At 35.6% G+C, this 21,677-nt stretch overlaps 3 protein-coding genes and 5 non-coding genes across 9 annotated transcripts in view; 3 read left to right on the forward strand and 5 right to left on the reverse strand.

Moving 5' to 3' along the window:
• Positions 1–11: 11 nt before the first annotated feature.
• LOC126762962 (tRNA (guanine(37)-N1)-methyltransferase) lies at positions 12–1,778 on the reverse strand. Of its 2 annotated transcripts, XM_050480069.1 has the most exons (2): positions 1,637–1,778; positions 12–1,452 (listed from the first exon to the last, which is right to left on the reverse strand). In XM_050480069.1, exon 2 carries the CDS (start codon positions 1,417–1,419, stop codon positions 67–69), a length of 1,353 nt encoding a protein of 450 aa, XP_050336026.1. In that variant the 5' UTR covers positions 1,420–1,452; positions 1,637–1,778; the 3' UTR covers positions 12–66. The 2 variants fall into 2 exon arrangements, with proteins under 2 accessions (XP_050336026.1, XP_050336025.1); XM_050480068.1 differs by lacking the exon at positions 1,637–1,778 and having other exon boundaries at positions 12–1,630.
• A 227-nt stretch (positions 1,779–2,005) lies between these two features.
• On the reverse strand, positions 2,006–4,412 carry LOC126762955 (kinesin-like protein KIF3A). The gene has a single exon (XM_050480052.1). The coding sequence runs from the start codon at positions 4,291–4,293 to the stop codon at positions 2,284–2,286; it is 2,010 nt and encodes a 669-aa protein (XP_050336009.1). The 5' UTR covers positions 4,294–4,412; the 3' UTR covers positions 2,006–2,283.
• A 784-nt stretch (positions 4,413–5,196) lies between these two features.
• Positions 5,197–5,361, forward strand: LOC126763808 (U1 spliceosomal RNA). Its single transcript, XR_007667673.1, has one exon. It is a non-coding gene; the product is annotated as a U1 spliceosomal RNA (small nuclear RNA).
• Positions 5,362–7,002: 1,641 nt separating this feature from the next.
• LOC126763830 (U2 spliceosomal RNA) lies at positions 7,003–7,200 on the reverse strand. The gene has a single exon (XR_007667687.1). It is a non-coding gene; the product is annotated as a U2 spliceosomal RNA (small nuclear RNA).
• A 936-nt stretch (positions 7,201–8,136) lies between these two features.
• Positions 8,137–8,301, forward strand: LOC126763819 (U1 spliceosomal RNA). Its single transcript, XR_007667682.1, has one exon. It is a non-coding gene; the product is annotated as a U1 spliceosomal RNA (small nuclear RNA).
• A 2,480-nt stretch (positions 8,302–10,781) lies between these two features.
• LOC126763811 (U2 spliceosomal RNA) lies at positions 10,782–10,979 on the reverse strand. The gene has a single exon (XR_007667676.1). It is a non-coding gene; the product is annotated as a U2 spliceosomal RNA (small nuclear RNA).
• Positions 10,980–11,590: 611 nt separating this feature from the next.
• Trnav-uac (transfer RNA valine (anticodon UAC)) lies at positions 11,591–11,663 on the reverse strand. Its single transcript has one exon. It is a non-coding gene; the product is annotated as a tRNA-Val (tRNA).
• An 8,131-nt stretch (positions 11,664–19,794) lies between these two features.
• The window catches only part of LOC126762954 (putative phospholipase B-like lamina ancestor), a 43,036-nt gene continuing 41,153 nt past the window's right edge, over positions 19,795–21,677 (forward strand). Inside the window, exon 1 of the mRNA XM_050480050.1 lies at positions 19,795–20,830. The gene's annotated coding sequence lies outside the window, so the exon portion shown is untranslated. The remainder of the gene's footprint in view (positions 20,831–21,677) is intronic.

The following is a 21,677-nucleotide window of genomic DNA, read 5'->3' on the forward strand; positions in this document are numbered from 1 at the left end:
AGTCTTGTCACTTATATTAAAATTATACAAATATTTATTCAATTTGTGCTTAAAATAAAGTAACTTTCAATTGCATTTTACTTTGTTGGCAATATTTGAGTCTTCTTCTAATTCGGAGGCAGCACGCTTTCGCTGTATTTGTTCAGCAGTCTTTTTGGCAATCGGCGTAGTCAAAATTTCATTCGTGAGCCGAAATGATACTCTGTACATGTCCTTATTTGGCGCCACATTGCGCACGAAATAAATGCCTTCTAAATTGTCCGTTAGCGGTAAACCCAAATTGTCTTCAACCAAGGCACGCGCCAGTACTTTCGTATCCTCGCCTTTTGCGAAACAATAAACGTGTACTGTTGGATAATTTAATTGCTGATTCAAAAATTCCTTCGCTTCTTCGTCGTTTAAAAAACCACGAAAAGCATCAAGAAATTCCACCGCCATCGCAGGTAAATTCATTGTTATATGAATGCTATAATCTGCAGTTGCTTGCTCTTTCCACCTTTTCAATAAATCAGGTTTCACATCTTCTAGCAAAAACTGGCGTCCGTCTTTATTGAAAGTTTTCATGTGCGCCAAACATTTGTTGCGTTTACCGTTGTGCTGTAACCACTTGTAACTCTCTGGGTTTAAGTCATTTGCTAGTACCCAGCATTTTTTTCGAGCAGCCGGCACACTAAATGGACCAACACCGGCGAAAACATCGTAGAGCACATCATTTGCATTAAGCATTTTTGTGATTCTTTCATGCTCTGTGGATAAGCGTGGATTCCAGTATACTCGCGAAAAGTCAAACTCAAACAGCACACCGTTTTCTTTGGTCTCCACTTGATACTGCGCTTCACCACAAATCAGTTCCAACTGAAAGTTGCGATAAGTATTATCAATTGTTGCTGCCTTATTTACGACCGTGCGACAACCGGGCACTTTGTCCAATAAGACTTGACCAATTAGGGTTTTGTAAGGCAATAAGTGATCTCTTAGATTTAAATGTACTATGTGTCCAATACGCGAATAAGATGTAAGGCCCTCATCACCTACCGGTAACACGCTCTTGAAAATTTCATCCGCCCGCCAATTATCATAGTTAAGTACCAATTCGTCGTAAGAGAAATTACTGGGTTCGACTTTTAGTTTTAAAAGTTCTGTAGTTGGTAGACAATCCCATGATTTCACTGCTAATGGATGCAGTAATATTTCGCGCATCGGCGCTACATCTCCATCTTCGTTACTTTTCTCTAACACCCGTACTGGTCGCAATCTCTCCATCTTCAGCAGCAACTTTTTAACCAGTGGTAATACTTTATTTGATTCCGTTTCTGGCACTCGTAAACGTGGTAATTGTACAGGCTTCTTGAATGCATCACGCTGCAATTCAAGCATGCCGCGCACGCTCGCTGGTGGTTCTAATAGTGAAGAATCCATATTTCTCCAATAGTGGCGCTGACGTTTGAATTGCTGCAATAAATCGTGTGCCCACGTGAGACGTCGTAGCACAACCATTAATTCAATACGAACTTAAACCGAATGCCATGTAGATATTCAGTAAAAATTAATCAATGTTAACTTTTTATAATAATTATTAATATTTTATACTTAATTTAATTTAGCATAAAAACACGATGTTTATTAATTAATTTACCTTTCTTCAGCGCTGCGTACTGTCAAAAACAAATGGTTTAGCCACTTCTTCTTACATTCGTGCAATTCACAATGGCAGAACGGAACATATTAGATGAGAGAAGTACTGAGAACAGTTTGCTGGAAATGTGTACTAAAATGATTTGTAAGTAAAAATATTTAATTATAGAGGCGCGTATGTACGCGTATTTAATTTACTTGTAAATATCTAATATAAAAATTGAATATGCTCTAGAAAAAAAAAACAATTTATATAACCGTAGATTTAAAAATATTTCTTTTGGTAACATCTTTCAACGATGAAAGCACCACACACACAATCTTGTAACCTTTTCTGAGATCCCCACAATAAGTGAACAACGGCCCGAAATTCTCGATGTTTAATATTTATTTCACTTTAATTGTAAATTAATGGTTTTACACAACAACAAATCCAAGTGGTTTCAATAATGCATATAATGGAACGCAATAGAAGAGTGCAAAATAAATGCATTTTTGTATGCTTAGTTTTAACATGAATTCGAGTCGTTACAAATACAAAAATAACAAAATTTAAAACTAATATTCAAAAAACAACACAGCTTAAATATAACAACAAAAAATATACAAATATGTGTGGAAAGTAGATTATTAAATACCGCGCTCATTTCAGTAACGCCGTGCGGTGGTTGGACGTGGTACTCCCGATGTGCGTGGACGCGCCGACTTTGCACGCACAGGATTTGTGACGCCATCGGTATTGTAACTGAGATAAACATGCGAGAGATCTATAAACTCCTGCTTGTTGGTTGCCTCTTGCGGCTCGGCGATGTGTTTACGCATATTGTTACCCGTGTAGGCAACACATTTGAGTTGCCACTCACCAATGTCCTCATTCCAGTGAGTATATTGATTGATCATTGACTGATATTCCTTAGGTATATAGGAATTGAGTACTAATTCACACAGTGCCAGCTCGCGTGACAAGCTTCTTATATTCTCGTATATACCCTCCTTTTCACGTTGGTGTTCTTGCTGTTGGTCAGCCAATTCGGATTTAACACTCATTAACATTTGCATGACTCGATGAATTTTCTTGGTACTGCCGGTACTTGCTTCCTGTAGTGAGGAGTAACGTTCTTCAATGTCTATGCGTTCAGTTTCTTTTTGTTGTAATGTCTGCTGCAATGCCTTTTCCGCTTGTTCACGTTCTTCTAATTCTGCGAGTGATTGCTCGAGTAGTTTCTCCTGCGTTTGCGCCTTTTCTAACAAATTCTCACCACCAACCAAAATCTTGCCTTCCAGTGACATTAACTTGCAGCGCAATTGTTCTTGCTCAGATTTAGCATGTTCAATTTCTTGTTGGTGTTCCCGCGCTCGTCGTTCTTTTTCCTCTTTTTCAGCATCGCTTTTTTCGCGTTTCTTCGATTTCTTACCGTTGACTACAGGTGTCTCCTCGATTTCTATTTCAATATCGGCTTCATCGTCCTCGATGTCTTCATCCTCCTCTTCTGAAATTTGATCCTCATGACTGTTTTCCTCCAGCTGTTTACGCAAGCGTGCAATCTCCTCCTGGAAATGACGTAGTAATGCATCTTTGGGTTCCTCATTAACGCGCATACGATTCTGTATATTCTTAGCACGACTGGCGTACCGTAAAGTGGATATAGTTTCCATGTAATTAATATCTGACGGACTTATGGTGGCACACATCACTGTCTTTGAGTTGCCACCTAACGAGTCTTGCAACAGACGTGTTAGTTTTGAGTTGCGGTAGGGTATATGTGTACTTTTACCGTCAACCAGTGCACTTATAACATTACCCAACACAGATAATGATAAATTAATTTTTGTTGCCTCCTTTAAGCGCTGTCCACTCGCCTGTGTTCTGCTCTGTCGCTCGGAACCAGCCAAATCAACTAACTGCAGCTTGCCCATTTTAACATTCGTCATATCGCCTTGACTCAGTTCACTACTTTCAACCGTAATCGAGAATATGGCATGCGAACGTGACGACTCCTGATTCATTTTTGTGGCACCCACTACACGATTTTTATTACCCAAACGCATTATGTTCTCTAAATCATCGGCATTATGTACTACATAACCGCTTAGGTCCTTAACAAACACACCGATATCTGGACGTTCTTTCACTTCAAGACTCTTGCTTACGTCCTTTCCCAACAAATCGCGCACTTCTTCATTGTATATTTCCATATAGCTAACACGCACCAAAAATTTCTGATTCTCTCTAGCTTTAGCTATGTGGCCGAAAATGTGTGCAAAAGCATTTGGTATGATGCCCTTAGTTTGCGGTGAATCGGGATTACCAGACATGGTGTAGGTTTTACCCGTACCTGTTTGTCCATAAGCAAAGATGGTGCCGTTATAACCCTCCAATACCTTCTCAACTATAGGGCGCGCCGTGTCCACATACAAATCGAGTTGATTTGAGTCACTACTGAAAACATTATCGAAATAGTAAGTTTTGGGTGGCTCATTGGCGGCGTTTGGCTTCACCGCTGTGATTGCCCGATTGATTTTATCCACTTGTATAACATTAGTTGCACCTGAATTCAATTCGGACTTCTCCATTGGTCGTACTCGCACCACAACGCGTACATTTTCAATTTCATCTCCCTCCAAATCACTTGTAGTTATTGGTGGCTCTTGCGGCATTTTTCTTTAAGATTTTTTAAATTGACCGTATAAAAGAATTTAAGAATAATTTTGCACCTGTTAAAATTGCAAAGTTTCGACTTTTACTTACTTTTTCGTTGCCATGGAGTGTTTATTGATTTTTTTAGCAGCTGACTAATGTTTTGCAGTTTGTTCTCTTTTGCGCGATATCTGTTCCCAAAACTGCATGGTTGCATTTTTAGAATATTAAATTATGCTATATAAGTAATATTCAATTTTATAAATTGATTATTATTCTTATTATCATTATGAATATTAAATAACATTATAATACCTATTAGTTAAAAATAATTTATGATTAAAATACGAAACCAGGAACTAGCCATTTAAATTCATTCTTGCTGAATTTATTAAATATAAGAGGAATAATGGAAAACACGTTAATATATTTTAACATTTTTTCTTAAAATATTTTTACATTTCTGCGTTATTTATCTCTTTACAGAACTCTTTTGACTTCAAAAATATCTTGAACAACACGGATGAAGAAATATCTTTTAAAATCGGAACCTGAACTAATGTAATATTATTAAATTTTTAAAGTTTCTCTATTTTAGTGGGTTATTATATATAACTATAGATATTAAGAACAAAACTGTAATTTAATATAAAATTAAAAATAAACTTAATCTAAATTTTGCACCAAAGTAGTTTTTGTTTAATTATTCATCAATAATTTCATATAGTTTGTGGTAGAAGTACGAAAATTGCATGATAAGCACCGATTTGACTTGCTGAAAAGCAACCACCAACTTTGTATGCAAAACAAGAACAAATACTACCAGCGATAGAGTTTTCTTTCACTCATGCAAACGGTCTTTCAATTCTCAGAAATGTTAACGATGTGTGAATTGAAAAGGTTGGTTGTTAGCGGAGTAAAGCATACTTACCTGGCGTAGAGGTTACCGTGATCATGAAGGCGGTTCCTCCGGAGCGAGGCTTGGCCATTGCACTTTCGGTTGAGTTGACCTCCGCGATTATTCCTAATGCGAATAACTCGTGCGTGTAATTTTTGGTAGCCGGGAATGGCGTTCGCGCCGTCCCGACATTATTGAATACATAAAAAGAGTTGGAATAGAATGGAAAGTTAGAAATTCAATTTAAAAAAGTTCGGAAGTTTCTCGAAACTCTATATATTGTGACATCATTTTTCGAAGAGGAAATTTTAGTAATAAAAACAAATTCTTTTCGTCAATTTCGATTGCTGAATTAGTGCAATCTCGAAGCGTTTCGATTTTTTTTTAAATAAAACGAAGACGACGGTTTGGAATATCATTGAAAATTACATTACATAGATGCCATTGTGTATGGAACTCGATTTTTTTAGCTTGATCGATATTCGAACAAAGTTCATGTCATCGCTGCCTTGTTAGCTTAGGCTGTAGACTGACGTAAGTATATCTCCACAGGAAATAGTCTACCGGCGGACAATTGACAGGGCCATTTTCGTGAGATAACACTTGGTTTTCAATAAATGACATTCGTTATGTGGCTTGTGGCGCCGTCCTGTAGAACCACATATTTTCCAAGTTCATATTATCCAATTCGGGCCAAAAATATTCGGTTGTCATATTGAGCAGTAGCCATTTACGGTAACGCGCCTTGATCATCATGGAAGAAGTACGGCCACCGGCCCATAAGCACTAAACCGTAATTTTTTCGTGATGCAAATCGTGACTCATGGAGAACGTATGGATTTTCTGCCTGCCCAATAACACATATTTTGCTATTGACGAAGCCATTCAGCCGGAAATGAGCCTCACAGCTGAAAATGATTTTCGATGTTGCTCAGCCAAATTCCCTTTGATTCTGGTGGTCAGTTCTTGTTGCGTTAATTTGATTGTAAGGCATTTTTGTTTTGCAAAATTTGCCACACGACGCCGCTTAAGACTTGAGCTCACGGCACGGGAACATTCGTACTGAGCTGTGAATAAACATTTTTTCCACTAGACGCTCCGTCAAAGGTAGTGACGTCTGAAGGAATTCCTTATCACCGTTTTTTTTCTATGCAACAACAAATACCCCGCGGAACAAAACTCTGTTGCTCGGAACATGTAGATGGACCCGTAAGTTGGCCACCAAGATCATGCGATTTAACGCCTTTAGACTATTTTTTGTGGGGCTACGTCAAGTCTAAAGTCTACAGAAATAAGCCAGCAACTATTCCAGCTTTGAAGACAACATTTCCGAAGAAATTCGGGCTATTCCGGCCGAAATGCTCGAAAAAGTTGCCCAAAATTGGACTTTCGAATGGACCACCTAAGCGCAGCCGCGGTCAACATTTAAATGAAATTATCTTCAAAAAGTAAATGTCATGAACCAATCTAACGTTTCAAATAAAGAACCGATGAGATTTTGCAAATTTTATGCGTTTTTTAAAAAAAAAAAGTTATCAAGCTCTTAAAAAATCACCCGATACAACTACATAACTGTGTCCATAAGAACTTGTGTATTTTAATATTTGACAGGCGTTGCTTGCAGTCCGTCTGTCGCGCTCTACTATGTACTATGTGTTCCGGATGTGTGCGTCCACTTCTCTCTTCATATACTAAAGGACAAAGAAAACCCCGGACACATCTTTGTTACTTTTTTCACTAAATTGCAAAAGTAAAATTTCAGCGAAGTCTGACCATCGAAATTTACAACACTTCCACCTAAAAAACTTATATCAAATAATTGTATGAATTTATAATTTGGGCCGAAATCCCGGTGGTACTGCAATACCGGGCCAACCCGCGACAGAGGTGGAGCAAGCCCCTAAAACACTCCGTCCATTTCCAAAAATCAGTTTAACATTTGTTGTCCTCCGATGGAGGATCTATCAGATGTTAAGCTGATAAGAACAGATACTACACTTTGATCTTAGCCATAAGGCCGAGAAGCGATAACTTCACCAATCACAATTTAAACTATTTACCCTCAAAATGCTATAAACCAGACGAGAATTGTTTGCGTAGTGCATGCGACGAATGAAAAACAAATGCTTGGTTTCTACCTTCCACTCAACTACCCTAACAGCAAATTCTTGAATATGTTCGTAAGTATGTACATTATGGAAATAACGTCTAGGTAAGATATAATACATACATATGGAGGAAATGGAGGATGAATTAAATAAAATTCATATGTTTATTTGAGATTATGTTAATATTGTGAATAAAACATATTCAGATTCACAATATGTATGTATGTAATTTAATTACTTAGAAAATATATTTATATAGTTTTTCTTGTTTTGTTTTAGGAAATTATAATATTTATTAGTTAAAACGAAACCAGGAATTAGCCATTAAGTTCATTCTTGGTTAATTTATTAAAAATAAGAGGAATAATGGAAAACACGTTAATATATTTCATTTTTACATTTCTGCTTTATTATCTCTTTACAGAACTCTTTTGACTTCAAAAATATCTTGAACAACAAGGATGAAGAAATATCTTTTAAAATCGAGGCCTTAACTAATGTAATATTATGAAGTTTTTCTCTATTTTAGTTGGTTATTATACTATATTTATAGATATTAAGAACAAAACTGTAATTTAATATAAAATTAAAAATAAACTTAATCTAAATTTTGCACCAAAGTAGTTTTTGTTTAATTATTCATCAATAATTTCATATAAAGTTTGTGGTAGAAGTACAAAAATTGCATGATAAGCACCGATTTGACTTGCTGAAAAGCAACCACCAACTTTGTATGCAAAACAAGAACAAATACTACCAGCGATAGAGTTTTCTTTCATTCATGCAAACGGCCTTCGAATTCTCAGAAGTGTTAACGATGTGTGAATTGAAAAGGTTGGTTGTTAGCGGAGTAAAGCATACTTACCTGGCGTAGAGGTTACCGTGATCATGAAGGCGGTTCCTCCGGAGCGAGGCTTGGCCATTGCACTTTCGGTTGAGTTGACCTCCGCGATTATTCCTAATGCGAATAACTCGTGCGTGTAATTTTTGGTAGCCGGGAATGGCGTTCGCGCCGTCCCGACATTATTGAATACATAGAAAATACTGTAATAGCATAGAAAGTAAAAATTAATTAAAAAGTTCAGAAGTGTCAAAATCTGACCTTTTTTCGAAGAGTTTATAGAAACAATTTCTATTCGTCGATTTGTTGTTTTATATGCAGAGTGGTCCATGTAAAATTTTAAATATAGTCAATAAAAAAAGGTGTTTTATGAAATTTATATTTGTGGAAAACAATTTCGGACAAATGACTACCACGGCTGAGTTTACAGGGTAGGGTACTTTTACCGTCAACCAGTGCACTTATAACATTGCCCAACACCCTTTTTGAAGTACTGATAAAGAAGGAGGGGCTGAAGAAGATAAAAAAAAAAATGATTTTTTGAAGTGCTTCGAAGATTGGAAAAACCGTTGGCACAAGTGTATAATATCTCATGGGGATTACTTTGAAGGGAACAAAATAGATATTCATGAATAAATAAATAATTTTTGAAAAAACACAAAATTCGCGATACTTTTTGAACACACCTCGTACATCGCCGCTTCTGGGAGGCCAATTCACATCACCTCTTTTGCTGATTATGTGATTTTCGAAGATAGGGCGTAAAAGATGTATGTATGGCACGTAGCGCCGTCCTGCTGGAACCAAATGTTGTCCAAGTCTCAATCTTCAATTTGCTTGAAGAAAAATTCGGTTAACATTGCGCGATATCGCTCATCATTGATGGTTACGGCGGTTCCTTCTTCATTTTGGGATAATAAAGACACACCCCCAACAAATACCCAGCGGACCAGAATCAATCGACGGCATTGGCGTTAACAACAAAACTGAGTTACACACACAGCCTGTCGCTCGGAACACACAGAGCGCGACAGACTGCAAGCAAGCGACATCTGTCAAATATTCTTATAGACGCCGTTATTAACACACACATTGCGATAGGAATGTCTCGCTTTTAAAAAAATTATGTACGTCGTCACCAAATATACCAAAAAACAAGTAAGGAAGGGCTAAGTTCGGGTGTCACCGAACATTTTATACTCTCGCATGGTAAAGTGATAATCGAGATTTCATAATACGTCATTTACATATTTTTCAAATAGCGTATTTTTGTAAAGTTTTATTCCGCTATCATCATTGGTTCCTAATGTATATATTATACAGAGAAGGCATCAGATGGAATTCAAAATAGCTTTATATTGGAAGAAGGCGTGGTTGTGAACCGATTTCACCCATATTTCGTACATGTCATCAGGGTGTTAAGAAAATATTATGTACCGAATTTCATTGAAATCGGTCTAGTAGCTCCTGAGATATGGTTCTTGGTCCATGAGTGGGCGGCGCCACGCCCATTTTCAATTTTTAAAAAAAGCCTGGGTGCAGCTTCCTTCTGCCACTTCTTCCGTAAAATTTAGTGTTTCTGACGTTTTTTGTTAGTCGGTTAACGCACTTTTAGTGATTTTGAACATAACCTTTGTATGGGAGGTGGGCGTGGTTATTCTCCGATTTCTTCCATTTTTGAACTGTACATGGAAATGCCTGAAGGTAACGACTCTGTAGACTTTGGTTGACATAGCTATAGTAGTTTCCGAGATATGTACAAAAAACTTAGTAGGGGGCGGGGCCACGGCCACTTTTCCAAAACAATTGCGTCCAAATATGCCCCTCCCTAATGCGATCCTTTGTGCCAAATTCCACTTTAATGTCTTTATTTATGGCTTAGTTATGACACTTTATAGGTTTTCGGTTTCCGCCATTTGGTGGGCGTGGCAGTGGGCCGATTTTGCCCATCTTCGAACTTAACCTTCTTATGGAGCCAAGGAATACGTGTACCAAGTTTCATCATGATATCTCAATTTTTACTCAAGTTACAGCTTGCACGGACGGACGGACGGACAGACAGACATCCGGATTTCGACTCTACTCGTCGCCCTGATCACTTTGGTATATATAACCCTATATCTGACTCTTTTAGTTTTAGGACTTACAAACAACCGTTATGTGAACAAAACTATAATACTCTCGTTAGCTACATTGTTGCGAGAGTATAACAATACTAATAATGCAATACTTATGTACATACAACATCTAAAAATTTCAATACAATATTAGACAGACCGTGTTTTAATTTTCACACACCGAAATAGTTTGATTTCATTAAAAATTAACCCGATTTATAGACAAGTTTGAGCAAAAATCGCCCGATGGCAATGTGTTTAATTAAGGCAGTTAGATGCGCAACTACAAAGTGTGTCCCATAAATAAGAAAGTATTTTAATATTTGAGAGTCGCCGCTCTATGTGTTCCGGTGTGCGCGTCTGCTTCTCCTCAAAAACCGTGGACACATTAATTTTCAGCAAGCAAAAGCGCTTTTGGCAACTTTTTACCACAAATTAAAAAATTTAACATATTAATCAAAAATGTCTTATTATTCCGACGTCAATCCGCCAAAAAGGACATAAATCCTTTTAAAACAACTTACTATTGTAATTGTATGTATTCATAATTTGGGCCGAAATCCCGGTGGTACTGCAATACCGGGCCAACCCGCGACAGAGGTGGAGCAAGCCCCTAAAACACTCCGTCCGTTTCCAAAAATCAGTTTAACATTTGTTGTCCTCCGATGGAGGATCTATCAGATGTTAAGCTGATAAGAACAGATACTACACTTTGATCTTAGCCATAAGGCCGAGAAGCGATAACTTCACCAGGCACAATTTAAACTATTTACCCTCAAAATGCTATAAACCAGACGAGAATTGTTTGCGGATTGCATATGGCGAATGAAAAGCACATGCTAGGTTTCTACCTTCTACTCAACTACCCTAAAAGCAAATTCTTGAATATGTTCGTAAGTACATTGTGGAAATAACGTGTAGGTAAAAGACATATGGAGGAATATGTGCATAGGTTATGCTACTGTGTACATACATACATACTATACGAGTATAATGTACTATGTGGACGCACTTTTATCAGAATAAAAAATATATTTTGGTCTTATTTGTAGGGAAATTAAATAAAATTCATATGTTAATTTGAGATTATGTTAATATTGTGAATAAAACATATTCAGATTCCCAATATATGTACATATGTAATTTAATTACTTAGAAAATATACATATTTATATAGTTTCTTTTGTTTTGGTTTTGCAACTGAATAAGTATATGTATAAATATTTATACTCACTAAATAAAAATTAGAAAATAAATTTAAAATGATGATCGAAAATATTTTGAGAAAAAATTTAATACACAAAATAAATTGAAAATGTTTATAAATTATAAAAAAAAAAAAAAAATTACGCTTGGTTCCATCCAGGGTCGAACTGGAGACCTTCTGCGTGTAAAGCAGACGTGATAACCGCTACACTATGGAACCACTTGGTATTTACTTGGCAAAGTAGTCACATAAGCGTAAGGCAAACTGCGAATGTATAATATTGCTATGAAAATGGGGTGGAACGCGAAAAGAACTGTTAATGTTGAAATACCTTGGATATTTATGCATTTGCAGTTGCATTTGACCACATGTTAAGAAAGCCAATACGGCGAACAAATAATATTCGATTTCACAAAAAATATTTTATATACATACATATTTCATATTTGATATAGCATATTAAAGAAACTAATAATTAAATGATATTAGTAAACTCACATACCTAATACATATGTAAGTATATCATGCCACGTAGTATAAATATTGTTAGGGTTTTCACACAGTCATATAAAGTTATAAGTTATAACAAACCGAAAGTATAGCGTTAAGAGTTGTAATTGCGAACACTCATTTTTGTATTCAATCCAACAAAAATTATTTTTAAGTGTAAAAATTTCTGATTTTCTGATTTTACGATACGTTAGGACAAGTTGTGAGTGTCCTAAGTATATTTTAATTTATTTATCCAATTTATTTTTCTGAAAAAAATAAAATCATTGTTTAAGGGATTTTTTTTTTTTTATTTTAAATAAATTATTTTTTTAATAAATTATTATTAGAAATATGATATTGATTTCAATTTCGCAAAAAAGGTGTTAAAAATAGCATCTTTGGGAAAGCGGCTTGGCAGGATAACCGGGCGGCTACTTCCCTGTGGTCACGATTTCTTAGAGTCTGGTGAAGCGATAGTACTGAAATTTTTCTTCTAAATAGGATGAAATCGTGATTGATCGAAGATTTTTTTAATTACGTTAATTTTTTCAAGCAATCAATAGTAAAATTTAAAGTTTATAATCATACTGTTTTTTTGCAACTTTGCCAAAACTTCATTTTTTTTGACGCACTTCGATTAATCACGACCTACTAACCGATGAAATTTAATTTTTTTATTTTAGTTGAAGGCTTCGTCTGTTATGCTGACCACCTCGAGGAGGCATTTTAGGGCTGTGCCTCCGGAAATCAGCTAACAATGGCTAAATTTCTAAAAAATAATTTAAGAAAAGTTCACAAGATATTATTAAAATGTTGCTCTTTGATATGCGCAGAAGTTGTAATAAATTAATTCATTTACAGTAGATTCGCGCAAAAGTTAATTCGCGAGAAAGTTAAACCTTCGGCTTGGAAAAACGTTGTACTTTACTACCAAGCCTTTTACATATGTATTAAGATCCCCTTTATTACTTTGTTTTAACATGAGTTTTTGGAATCAACGTTGCCTATCGAAGGCTTCTTGAAAAGGTGATTCGCAGGATTTACACAGTAAAAATTATTCATTGCGGCCTGAAGGGTTGAAGTCGATACTGCCAATCGATTTAATGGTTGCTTCAATTCAATCAGATTTCTGGGTTTTGGTTTGTATACTTCTTGCTTGACATAACTCCATAAAAAAGTTTGATGCAGTCAAGTCAGGTGACCTTGAAGGCCAGAGGAAAGTGACAAGTTATTATCTTCTTCGGCCATTTCAACCATTTCCGACAAATTTTCAAGGCGAATAGGCAAATTTAGACGGTTTAACCAGCGGTTTGTTTTGTATCTCGATTCGTGCGCTCTGTACATTATAACGATTATTATTCTTTCATACTTTAAGAATAAATTTTCAAAGTTAAGTTGAGGGTTCTTGACGGGCCTTACTTAATATACATACATATGTATATTTCAGTTTTGCGCAATGAAAATAAAATACAAATGCACAAAATATTTTTAAACATAAGAACGTAGATAATTACTGAAAAAATTCAAACATATATAATTGGTGAATCATGCATACGTTTTTACACAAATCCACACATGTACATACGAGTAGAAAAGGGCAACAAAGGCTTTATTTGTAAATTACAACTACATGATTTCACAAAGTGGTGATAATAGCAAATGTTTTAACAATTCCTTACAATTGAATTGCGAAAATTTTCCTCAACAGAAATGTTAGGTGTAGTTAAAAAACAAAAACAACAAAAAATACGTCAACTTCCGCTGCCTCGAAGTTACCATACCCTTTACATCATTATATAAAGAAACTAACTGATTCTGAAAAGGTTTGCACTGAAAAGACTTAATTTAAATCGGTTAGTTTGTATGACAGACAGATGCGGGTCCACGGGCGGAGAGTTTTCCCCCAAAAGTTAAAAGTTATACATTATTTCCATCATAAGTGACACTCCGCGAAGAAAAGGACTTTGAGTTGCAAGTATAAAATTATGTAGTTTAGTAGTTTACTCTGGATCCGCTCCTGATGACATCTATATGCTATAGTGGTCTGATATCGACGGATCCGACAAATGAGCAGCTTGGTGGGAAAAAATGAAAATATTCAAAATTTAACATCGATATCTCATAAGCTGAGGGACTAGTTCAGACCGACGGTCATAACTAAATTAACACAACTAATCACGCTTTTCATTTATGTACTACAGTGGACAAAAAATAGTAAGACTCTTTAATTTAAATTTTGCCCAAAAACCCATTCATACGAGGTGTGTTCAAAAAGTATCGCGACAGTTTGCTGACAGTTTTCTTCGATTGCAGGGGCGTGGTGCATCATGAGTTCTTGCCACAGGGAAGAACGGTCAATAAGGAATATTACCTGCAAGTTATGCGCAATTTGCGCGAAGCAATCCGCCAGAAACGCCCGGATTTGTGGAAGAACAAAAATTACACCAATTAATTAATTTACACCAAGATAACGCCCCTGCTCACACATCGTTGCTTGTGCGCGACTTTTTGGCCAAAAACAACACACTAATGATGCCGCAGCCACCGTATTCGACAGATCTGGCCCCCTGTGACTTTTTCTTGTTCCTTAAACTGAAGAGGCCCATGAAAGGACGACGTTACGCTTCTCTTGACGAGATAAAATAAATAAAAAAATTTTTGAAAAAACACAAAATTCGCGATACTTTTTGAACACACCTCGTACGTGCATTACACAAAAAAAAAAACTCAATCTGAAAAAGTACCGGCAAAATGTTTGCAAAGACAAGCCTTAATTAGGAGCGGTTAGTTTGTATGACAGTTAACGACGGATCCTAGAAATATGTAGTTAGTTCAGATCAACGGTCATAGCTAAATCAACTCAACTTATCACGCTGCTCATTTTCATATGTAGAAAACTCGTTGACGACGAACCACGTCCAGGACGGCCATCAACATCAAATGATGATCAACACGTAAAAAAATAAAAGAATTGGTACTTGAGAATCAACGATAAACTGTCAGAGATCTTACTGGCTTCGTTGGAATATCGGAAGAATCAGTGAAAACCATTTTGAAAGATCAATTGGGCCTAAGAAAAGTGAAAGCAGGATTGGTTCCAAAATCACAAAATTTTTTCGAAAAACAGCATCGCGTTAACGCTTGTGAAACAATGCTTTCCGACTACCAGAATGTCATGAGAGGTATTAGTACTGGTGATGAGTCTTGGATCTATGCTTCCAACATGGAAACTAACAATCAATCAGCCGAATATCCTGGCATAGGTGAAAAAACCACATCAAAGCAGGTCAAAATCAAGGTTATGTTGACAGTTTTCTTCGATTATCGAGGTGTGGTGCACTCTGAATTCGTTCTGACCGGCCAAAATTTCAACAAGTGTTGACGCGAAGCTATTCGTAAAAAGAGGTCGGAATTATAGGAGGACAACTATTGGGTTTTGCACCGACGCATACTGCATCGATTCTTCGTGAGTTTTTCGTCAAATTTTCAACCAATATCGTCCCGCAACCACCGTATTCGCCTGTTTGAGCTCCGTGTGAATTCTGGCTATACAGCAAACTCAAACGAACGCTCCGGGAAAACCGTTTTGAGTCAATTAAAGACCTTAAACGTGAATGGCTTCGCGCATTGAACTCTATTCCGCAAATTAACTTCAACAACTGTTTCGAGAATTGGAAAAATCGCCAATTGCCACAAGCGTATGCGGGCCAAGGGATAATACTTTAAGGGGACGACATAGATTTTGAAGAATAAATTAATAGTTTTAAAAGTATGAACAAAGTATATATACTTTATATTTTCTTTTATGTGTTCCAAACATGAACCTAATAAAAAAGCAGTCGAAAAAGTATTTTCGTATTTCTAATCAAACTTGAATTTTTTTGTATTTATAATGAGCCAATTGTGTACCATTTTGGTCAACCACTTTTTGCCATTTTTCCGCTAGAGACATTTTCTGGTTTCTCGTCGAAAACTCTGACAAATAATTTTCACAGGCTTCTCTTGAAGCCAACTTTACTCTATTAAGGGAGTTCTGCAATGACCGAAATAAATGCTGGTCCGATGATGCAAGGTCAGGGCTGTATGGTGAATGCATTAAAACTTCCCAGCCAAGCACTCCCAGTTTTTGTGGAGTCATTAAATACAAAATACGAAAAGACTTTTTCGACTACCGAATATATTGCGTTTAGGGTATAATAACCAGAAAAAAACTGCATGCAAATCAACTAAATATGCAAATTCAAAAATAGCACCCAACTGACAAGCATTATCCGCAACAATCGACGAGAAGCGAGATCATGAATGAGCTGATGACAATACGCTGAAGTCATCAATAAGCACCTGTGTATATGTAAATATGTATATAAATCATTGATACGTATTTAGGCATTTATTTTGCCTCGCACTAATTGAAAGCCCGTGGATATTTTTGTTTCAGAAAAAAATTCCAAAAAAATGTGCGGTTTGCAGGTGTCAAAGTGTAGATGCACGAAACCCGTAATGGTGTTACTAACTACCTGTAGTGATAAATGCGTGCTGATTAATTGAAATTCATAATCACATACACACACACCTTAAACTGTTTATACGAGTATGTGCTGTTGTATATATAAAAGTTTGCAACACGCCTTATCAATATGTAGCCAACACACCCCCGGTTATGTTATTCTTGGCAACAGTATAATGTACATTTCCGATTTGTTTTTTGTTCGTTTTGGGGAACCCCTCAAGCATTTGTCTTTATCACTTGACACACCGGAACCAGTTTTGCGCTTCTAACACTTTGTGTTGTCACCCTCCGCTCTTTGCATTTCTCGTAATCAGTTTTATCAGTTTTAGCACAACTATACATTTTTTACGAGTGCGCGCTCTTGTATAGTAACAGGCATATATGTGCATATGTATATATTCATTTAGACATACATACGTATATATATATGCATAGGTAAGCTTTTGTCTCATTACTTATATATTTACATATATACTCGTAAATCATATATTTACTTCTGTGCTCCATTTAGTTAACCTTATTTACTCATACCCATATAGCATATACTATATTGTATAGTATATGGATGTGAATATCAAAAAAGGTCAATCATATCAATCGATTTGAATGTTGTGATCATTTATCAATAGTACTGTACATACAAACATACATACATATACAGATAGAGTTACGTATGGCACAGTAAGTAGTAGCTTGTAGAACATTCAGTCTGATCGTTGTAGCTTTAAACAGCTGTTTCTTGACGCCAGCAAATTGCTCGCCGAAGTCAGCTTGATAAAAAAATAATGGGAGAATGCCGCCCATAAACTGCTCGCTATAAATACATGCTACATGCATACTTATATAATTTAAAGTGAATCACAGTGTGGTCATGATAATGACGGAGGAAATCTTCGAACGGTTCAAAGATCGAACAAACATAATTTTCATTTACATATATACTTTGTATATATTCATATGCATACTCGGATAATTATTTAACAAGGTATACACAAAGGCGCTAAACCGCCTAAATTTGTAAAGATAACTTTTTTTCTCATCCGAGGTTGTTCTGTTATTGATTTGTTCATTGGGAGTGTTTTTTTACGTCGCGGGTGCCAAACTCAGCGCAAAACTCTTCTCATATTAGCTCGCCTTCAAATGGATGTTTTTTTGGTTACCCAAAGGAAACTTGGTCTAAGACCGGAAGTCGTGAGTTGCTTGAGCCATATATAAAAGAATCATTTCTGGACACTCCCAAGTGAATGGCGCTCAGAGAACTTTCCTCACTTGCGCGAACTTCCTCTATTCTTTCTTTATAGTTAATGAAAAAGTTAGGGGTTCCGGAGCTTTATCTGCGTTTCATATTTTTCTAAGAGAAGATATGGTGACTATTACTTATTTTATGCTAAAAAAATTTGTTAATAGAAAAATGTTACAACCTATTGGGTCTATAGGAATTTATAGAAGATTTGTCAGCCTCAATGTTTAAGGAAAACCATTGCTATTAATTAGTTTCTGGTGAGATCGGTCGAAGGGTTTCTAAAAAACGAAGTTCAAGAGCATATACCTCGTTTAAGTCTTACTTGTTTGGACTCGTTTCGAACTGTGAAACTCTAGATATGGTAAAACTGTTTTGTTGCTGAAGGGAGAGCCTTTCATCGTAATAATGGATCAATATCTATTCCGGTAGATGAATTTATATATTGTGGAAATGGAGCCAATAATTTTCTTACGGTTTGCTAGTATGTATATCATAAAGCATATAATCTACTTGTAGAAAAAACAACTTTATGAAGACTGCCATAGCACAAATTTAAACTGAAAATGATGCTCATTCAGAATTTTGAGAATGGCTAACACAAGAAAAATAATAACTCTACTTACTTTAAAATAAGTATGCGTTTATAGTTCGGCGGAAATATTTCCCTATTCGAAGATCGGAGTATAAAACGAGAAACAAAATAAGTTCAGAAACCCCATTCAGGTGTAATACTTCTTTTAGCGCTTATTTTCTTAATACAAGTAGATTAAACGCTGAATATAATGCTAAAACCAAAAATGCCTAAAAACTTCGATGTGGCACAACACACTTATATTTTTTTTAACAGTAACACTATTCAGCTTTAAATAATAGTAACTGAATAAAGCGCTGAATTAAAAAGAGCTTCAAAGCCTTGCATGAAGTTTCAACTATAAGATAAGTTTGTTGTTGAGTTTAATGAGGTTTTCAGCGCTTATTCAGCTGAAAAGAATGCTAGCTGAATAATATACCAAAACACAAAAAACCTGCAAATACTGTTGTGGCATAGTACATTCATCTTTTTTAGGTTTTCAATACAATTCAGCTGAATAAGGTGCTAAATAAATATGAACCTTGCATGTAGTGCCAGGTTGAATATAAGTTTACTAATGAGCTTATTAATGTTTTAATCGCTTATTCAGCTTGAAATAATGGTAGCTGAATAAAATTCCACACGCCAAAAACCTGCAAATTCGAGTGTGGCTTAGCACAATTATTGTTTTAGGCTTTCAGCACAATTTAGCTTAATGTAATGTTAGCTGAATAAGGTGCTGAATGAAAAAAGAGACTGAAAAGCCTCGCCAGTGAAGTTCCAGTTTTATCATAAGTCTGTATTTGAGTCGGTTTTCGGATTTCAGAGTAGATAATGCTATAAAAGTTCGTTGTTTGAGCAAAAACTGTTCGAAAACGCTGACAGTTTGGCACTCGTTTTAGGAAGAATATTGTGTTTAAATGCTTGCTTGGGAAGCCGTGTGCTTTCTACACTCTCTTTAAACAAAAAATACTTGAAAATAAACATTAATTTGCGGTAAATGTTAATAAATACTATTTTTAAATTCAAAAAATGATAAATTTTAACTATAATTTATTTCGAAAACTTCGAGTTAGACCTTTGAAAACTTGTAAAATCTACGTCAATAACTCCTGAAAAATCTTGTGTGCATGTAAATTACATTTATCTGTACTTTTCTCTCCATTTTTAGAGACCGTCCGGAATGAAATTTTTTTCACGGCTCAACTATCGGCTCACAGCGGTGAGACTGTTTCCCACCACCATAATCAGTGGTGATACGACAACAATGCATTATTACAAAAGTATCCACCTATCTGTCTGGCTGTCTAGCTGGCAGTATATACTTGTATATACAGATATACATATGTACGTACATACTTATATGCTATATGCTCTTGTATATACAAACAAACGAATACGCGTATCTACGAACATGAGAGAGACTTTACGGAGTATCTGATGCTAGCAGCTCGAAAACTTCTCAACGCGCTATATTCTAGCACATAAAATGCCACGATCGACGAGTACCAGCGGGTAATAATCATTTCGAAGCAATGGTAGACGACATGCCGAACCGAATGAGCTGGGGACAACAGTCTAATCATTAGCGTTGATCATTAAACAACGTACAGTGGAACGCGTGTTCAGCAAGTCGAACGCAAATCAAGCAAGCAAAAAGCTATAATATATAGGAAAACGTGTATATGAAAAGTCGAGTGAAAAATTAGCGTGAAAATTCACATTTCTTTGTACAAAAAGTGCTAAAAATAAATTTCTACCTACACAGCGACAACGTGCGGGAGCAAACAACTAAGGACAGTGTTGAAAAAAAAAATATTTTTTTATATACTAAACAAATATATGCACACATATGTACAGTTATACATATAAAATATAAATTGAGATTTTAAAACGGAATTAAATTATCTGTGCATTTTTAGTACTTGCGTGTTTTACTGATTTCTGGTGAAATACACAGACTAGCAGCTAACAATAAAAGCAAATATAAGTGTTAATAAAAAATATAAAAAGAGAAGTCAAAAACATATGAAGAAAAACTTGAAATCGAAATTTTGGAACTAAAAAAATCATAAAACTTTAAATCACAAAAAAATTCTGAAATAAAAAATTTTGAAATCAGAGTTTTTGAACTAAATAAATCATAAAAAGGCATAAAATTTTATAAACAAACCCACACAAGATACACATACATATATAACTGTGTAAAAGTCCAAAAGTGCATTCTCAAAAGTCTTAACTGGAACGCAGCGCCGCAATTTCAATAAAAAACTTCGCATTTTCCAATGTAGCCGTTTGGGGAAAATTAACACGAGCGTGGTTGTTTCGTGTTAAATATCGAACAGATTGTATTCGCAACAATAATTGAATGTATTTCATTGTCACTGCTCACTTTGCTTTCGTAGCCGCTTTGAAAAAGTGAAATTATTCGCATTATTATTTATATATACGTGTGTGCATTTCCGTATTTAAAATATTCAAATAATTTCTAACACAAGTGTACAAAAAATCAACAAAAAAAAACCACAACTAAACACAAACAGCAAGTCACGAGAGTTTAGATAATTTCGGTAAGTCGAATCATGATCTGGTGGTATATATTTATGTACATATATACATATATAGTATACATAAATAAGTACATATTGTAAATCTATAATCGTCACCTGAAATGCAAAACAGCGTATCATCAAAAAAGAAAATGAAAATCATTATCAGATATAATAACCAATATGTAATCATTTTATAACCAAAATTATAATTTTGTTTCAATATTAGTGGTTACATCGTTTTTCCTTCGCTTGTAAACCTATGAAAAGTGGTGTTACGTTATTTTGCATTTTAGGTGACGATATAGTAGAAAGGAAGCCCGAAAATCATGCTTAGCAATAAAACCAATTTTTTTGGAGGTCATTATTCTTCACAGAGAGAAAAGTGTTATGGGTTTGAAAGAAAGATGGATAATAAACGTCCAACAACTATAGCGTCGTCTTTGGATCGGCAGCTCATGCGAATGCAGGCAGGCAGTATGTATCTAGAAACGCGTTCTGATGAGTCTTTAGCTTACAAAAGTTAAATGAAATTTAAAAAAATACTGATTTTTGCTCAACATTGTATTCTTTGAGATTGAACGATATTTGAATCTCTTTAATCTGTCTGAAAAATACATTTCCTACAGGTATGTTAAGCAGAATTCTGTGATGGCTATAACCTCCTCATTCCACTCATTTATCATTTCATGTTTAGAATAGGCTGAGTGCTGGAGACTGTGGCATGAGGCTGCAGTTCGTAGACAAATTCGTTCAATTTGGTTGTAGCGACGGTGGAGCCGATACGTTGTTATTCAAAAGCTAATTTTTTCCTTGCTCAAATGGAGCCGTTTTCTCTACAATTCGCTGTCGAATTCTTTCAATAGTT

The sequence above is a fragment of the Bactrocera neohumeralis genome, chromosome 6 (genome assembly GCF_024586455.1).
Source record: "Bactrocera neohumeralis isolate Rockhampton chromosome 6, APGP_CSIRO_Bneo_wtdbg2-racon-allhic-juicebox.fasta_v2, whole genome shotgun sequence".
Classification (NCBI taxonomy): domain Eukaryota; kingdom Metazoa; phylum Arthropoda; class Insecta; order Diptera; family Tephritidae; genus Bactrocera; species Bactrocera neohumeralis.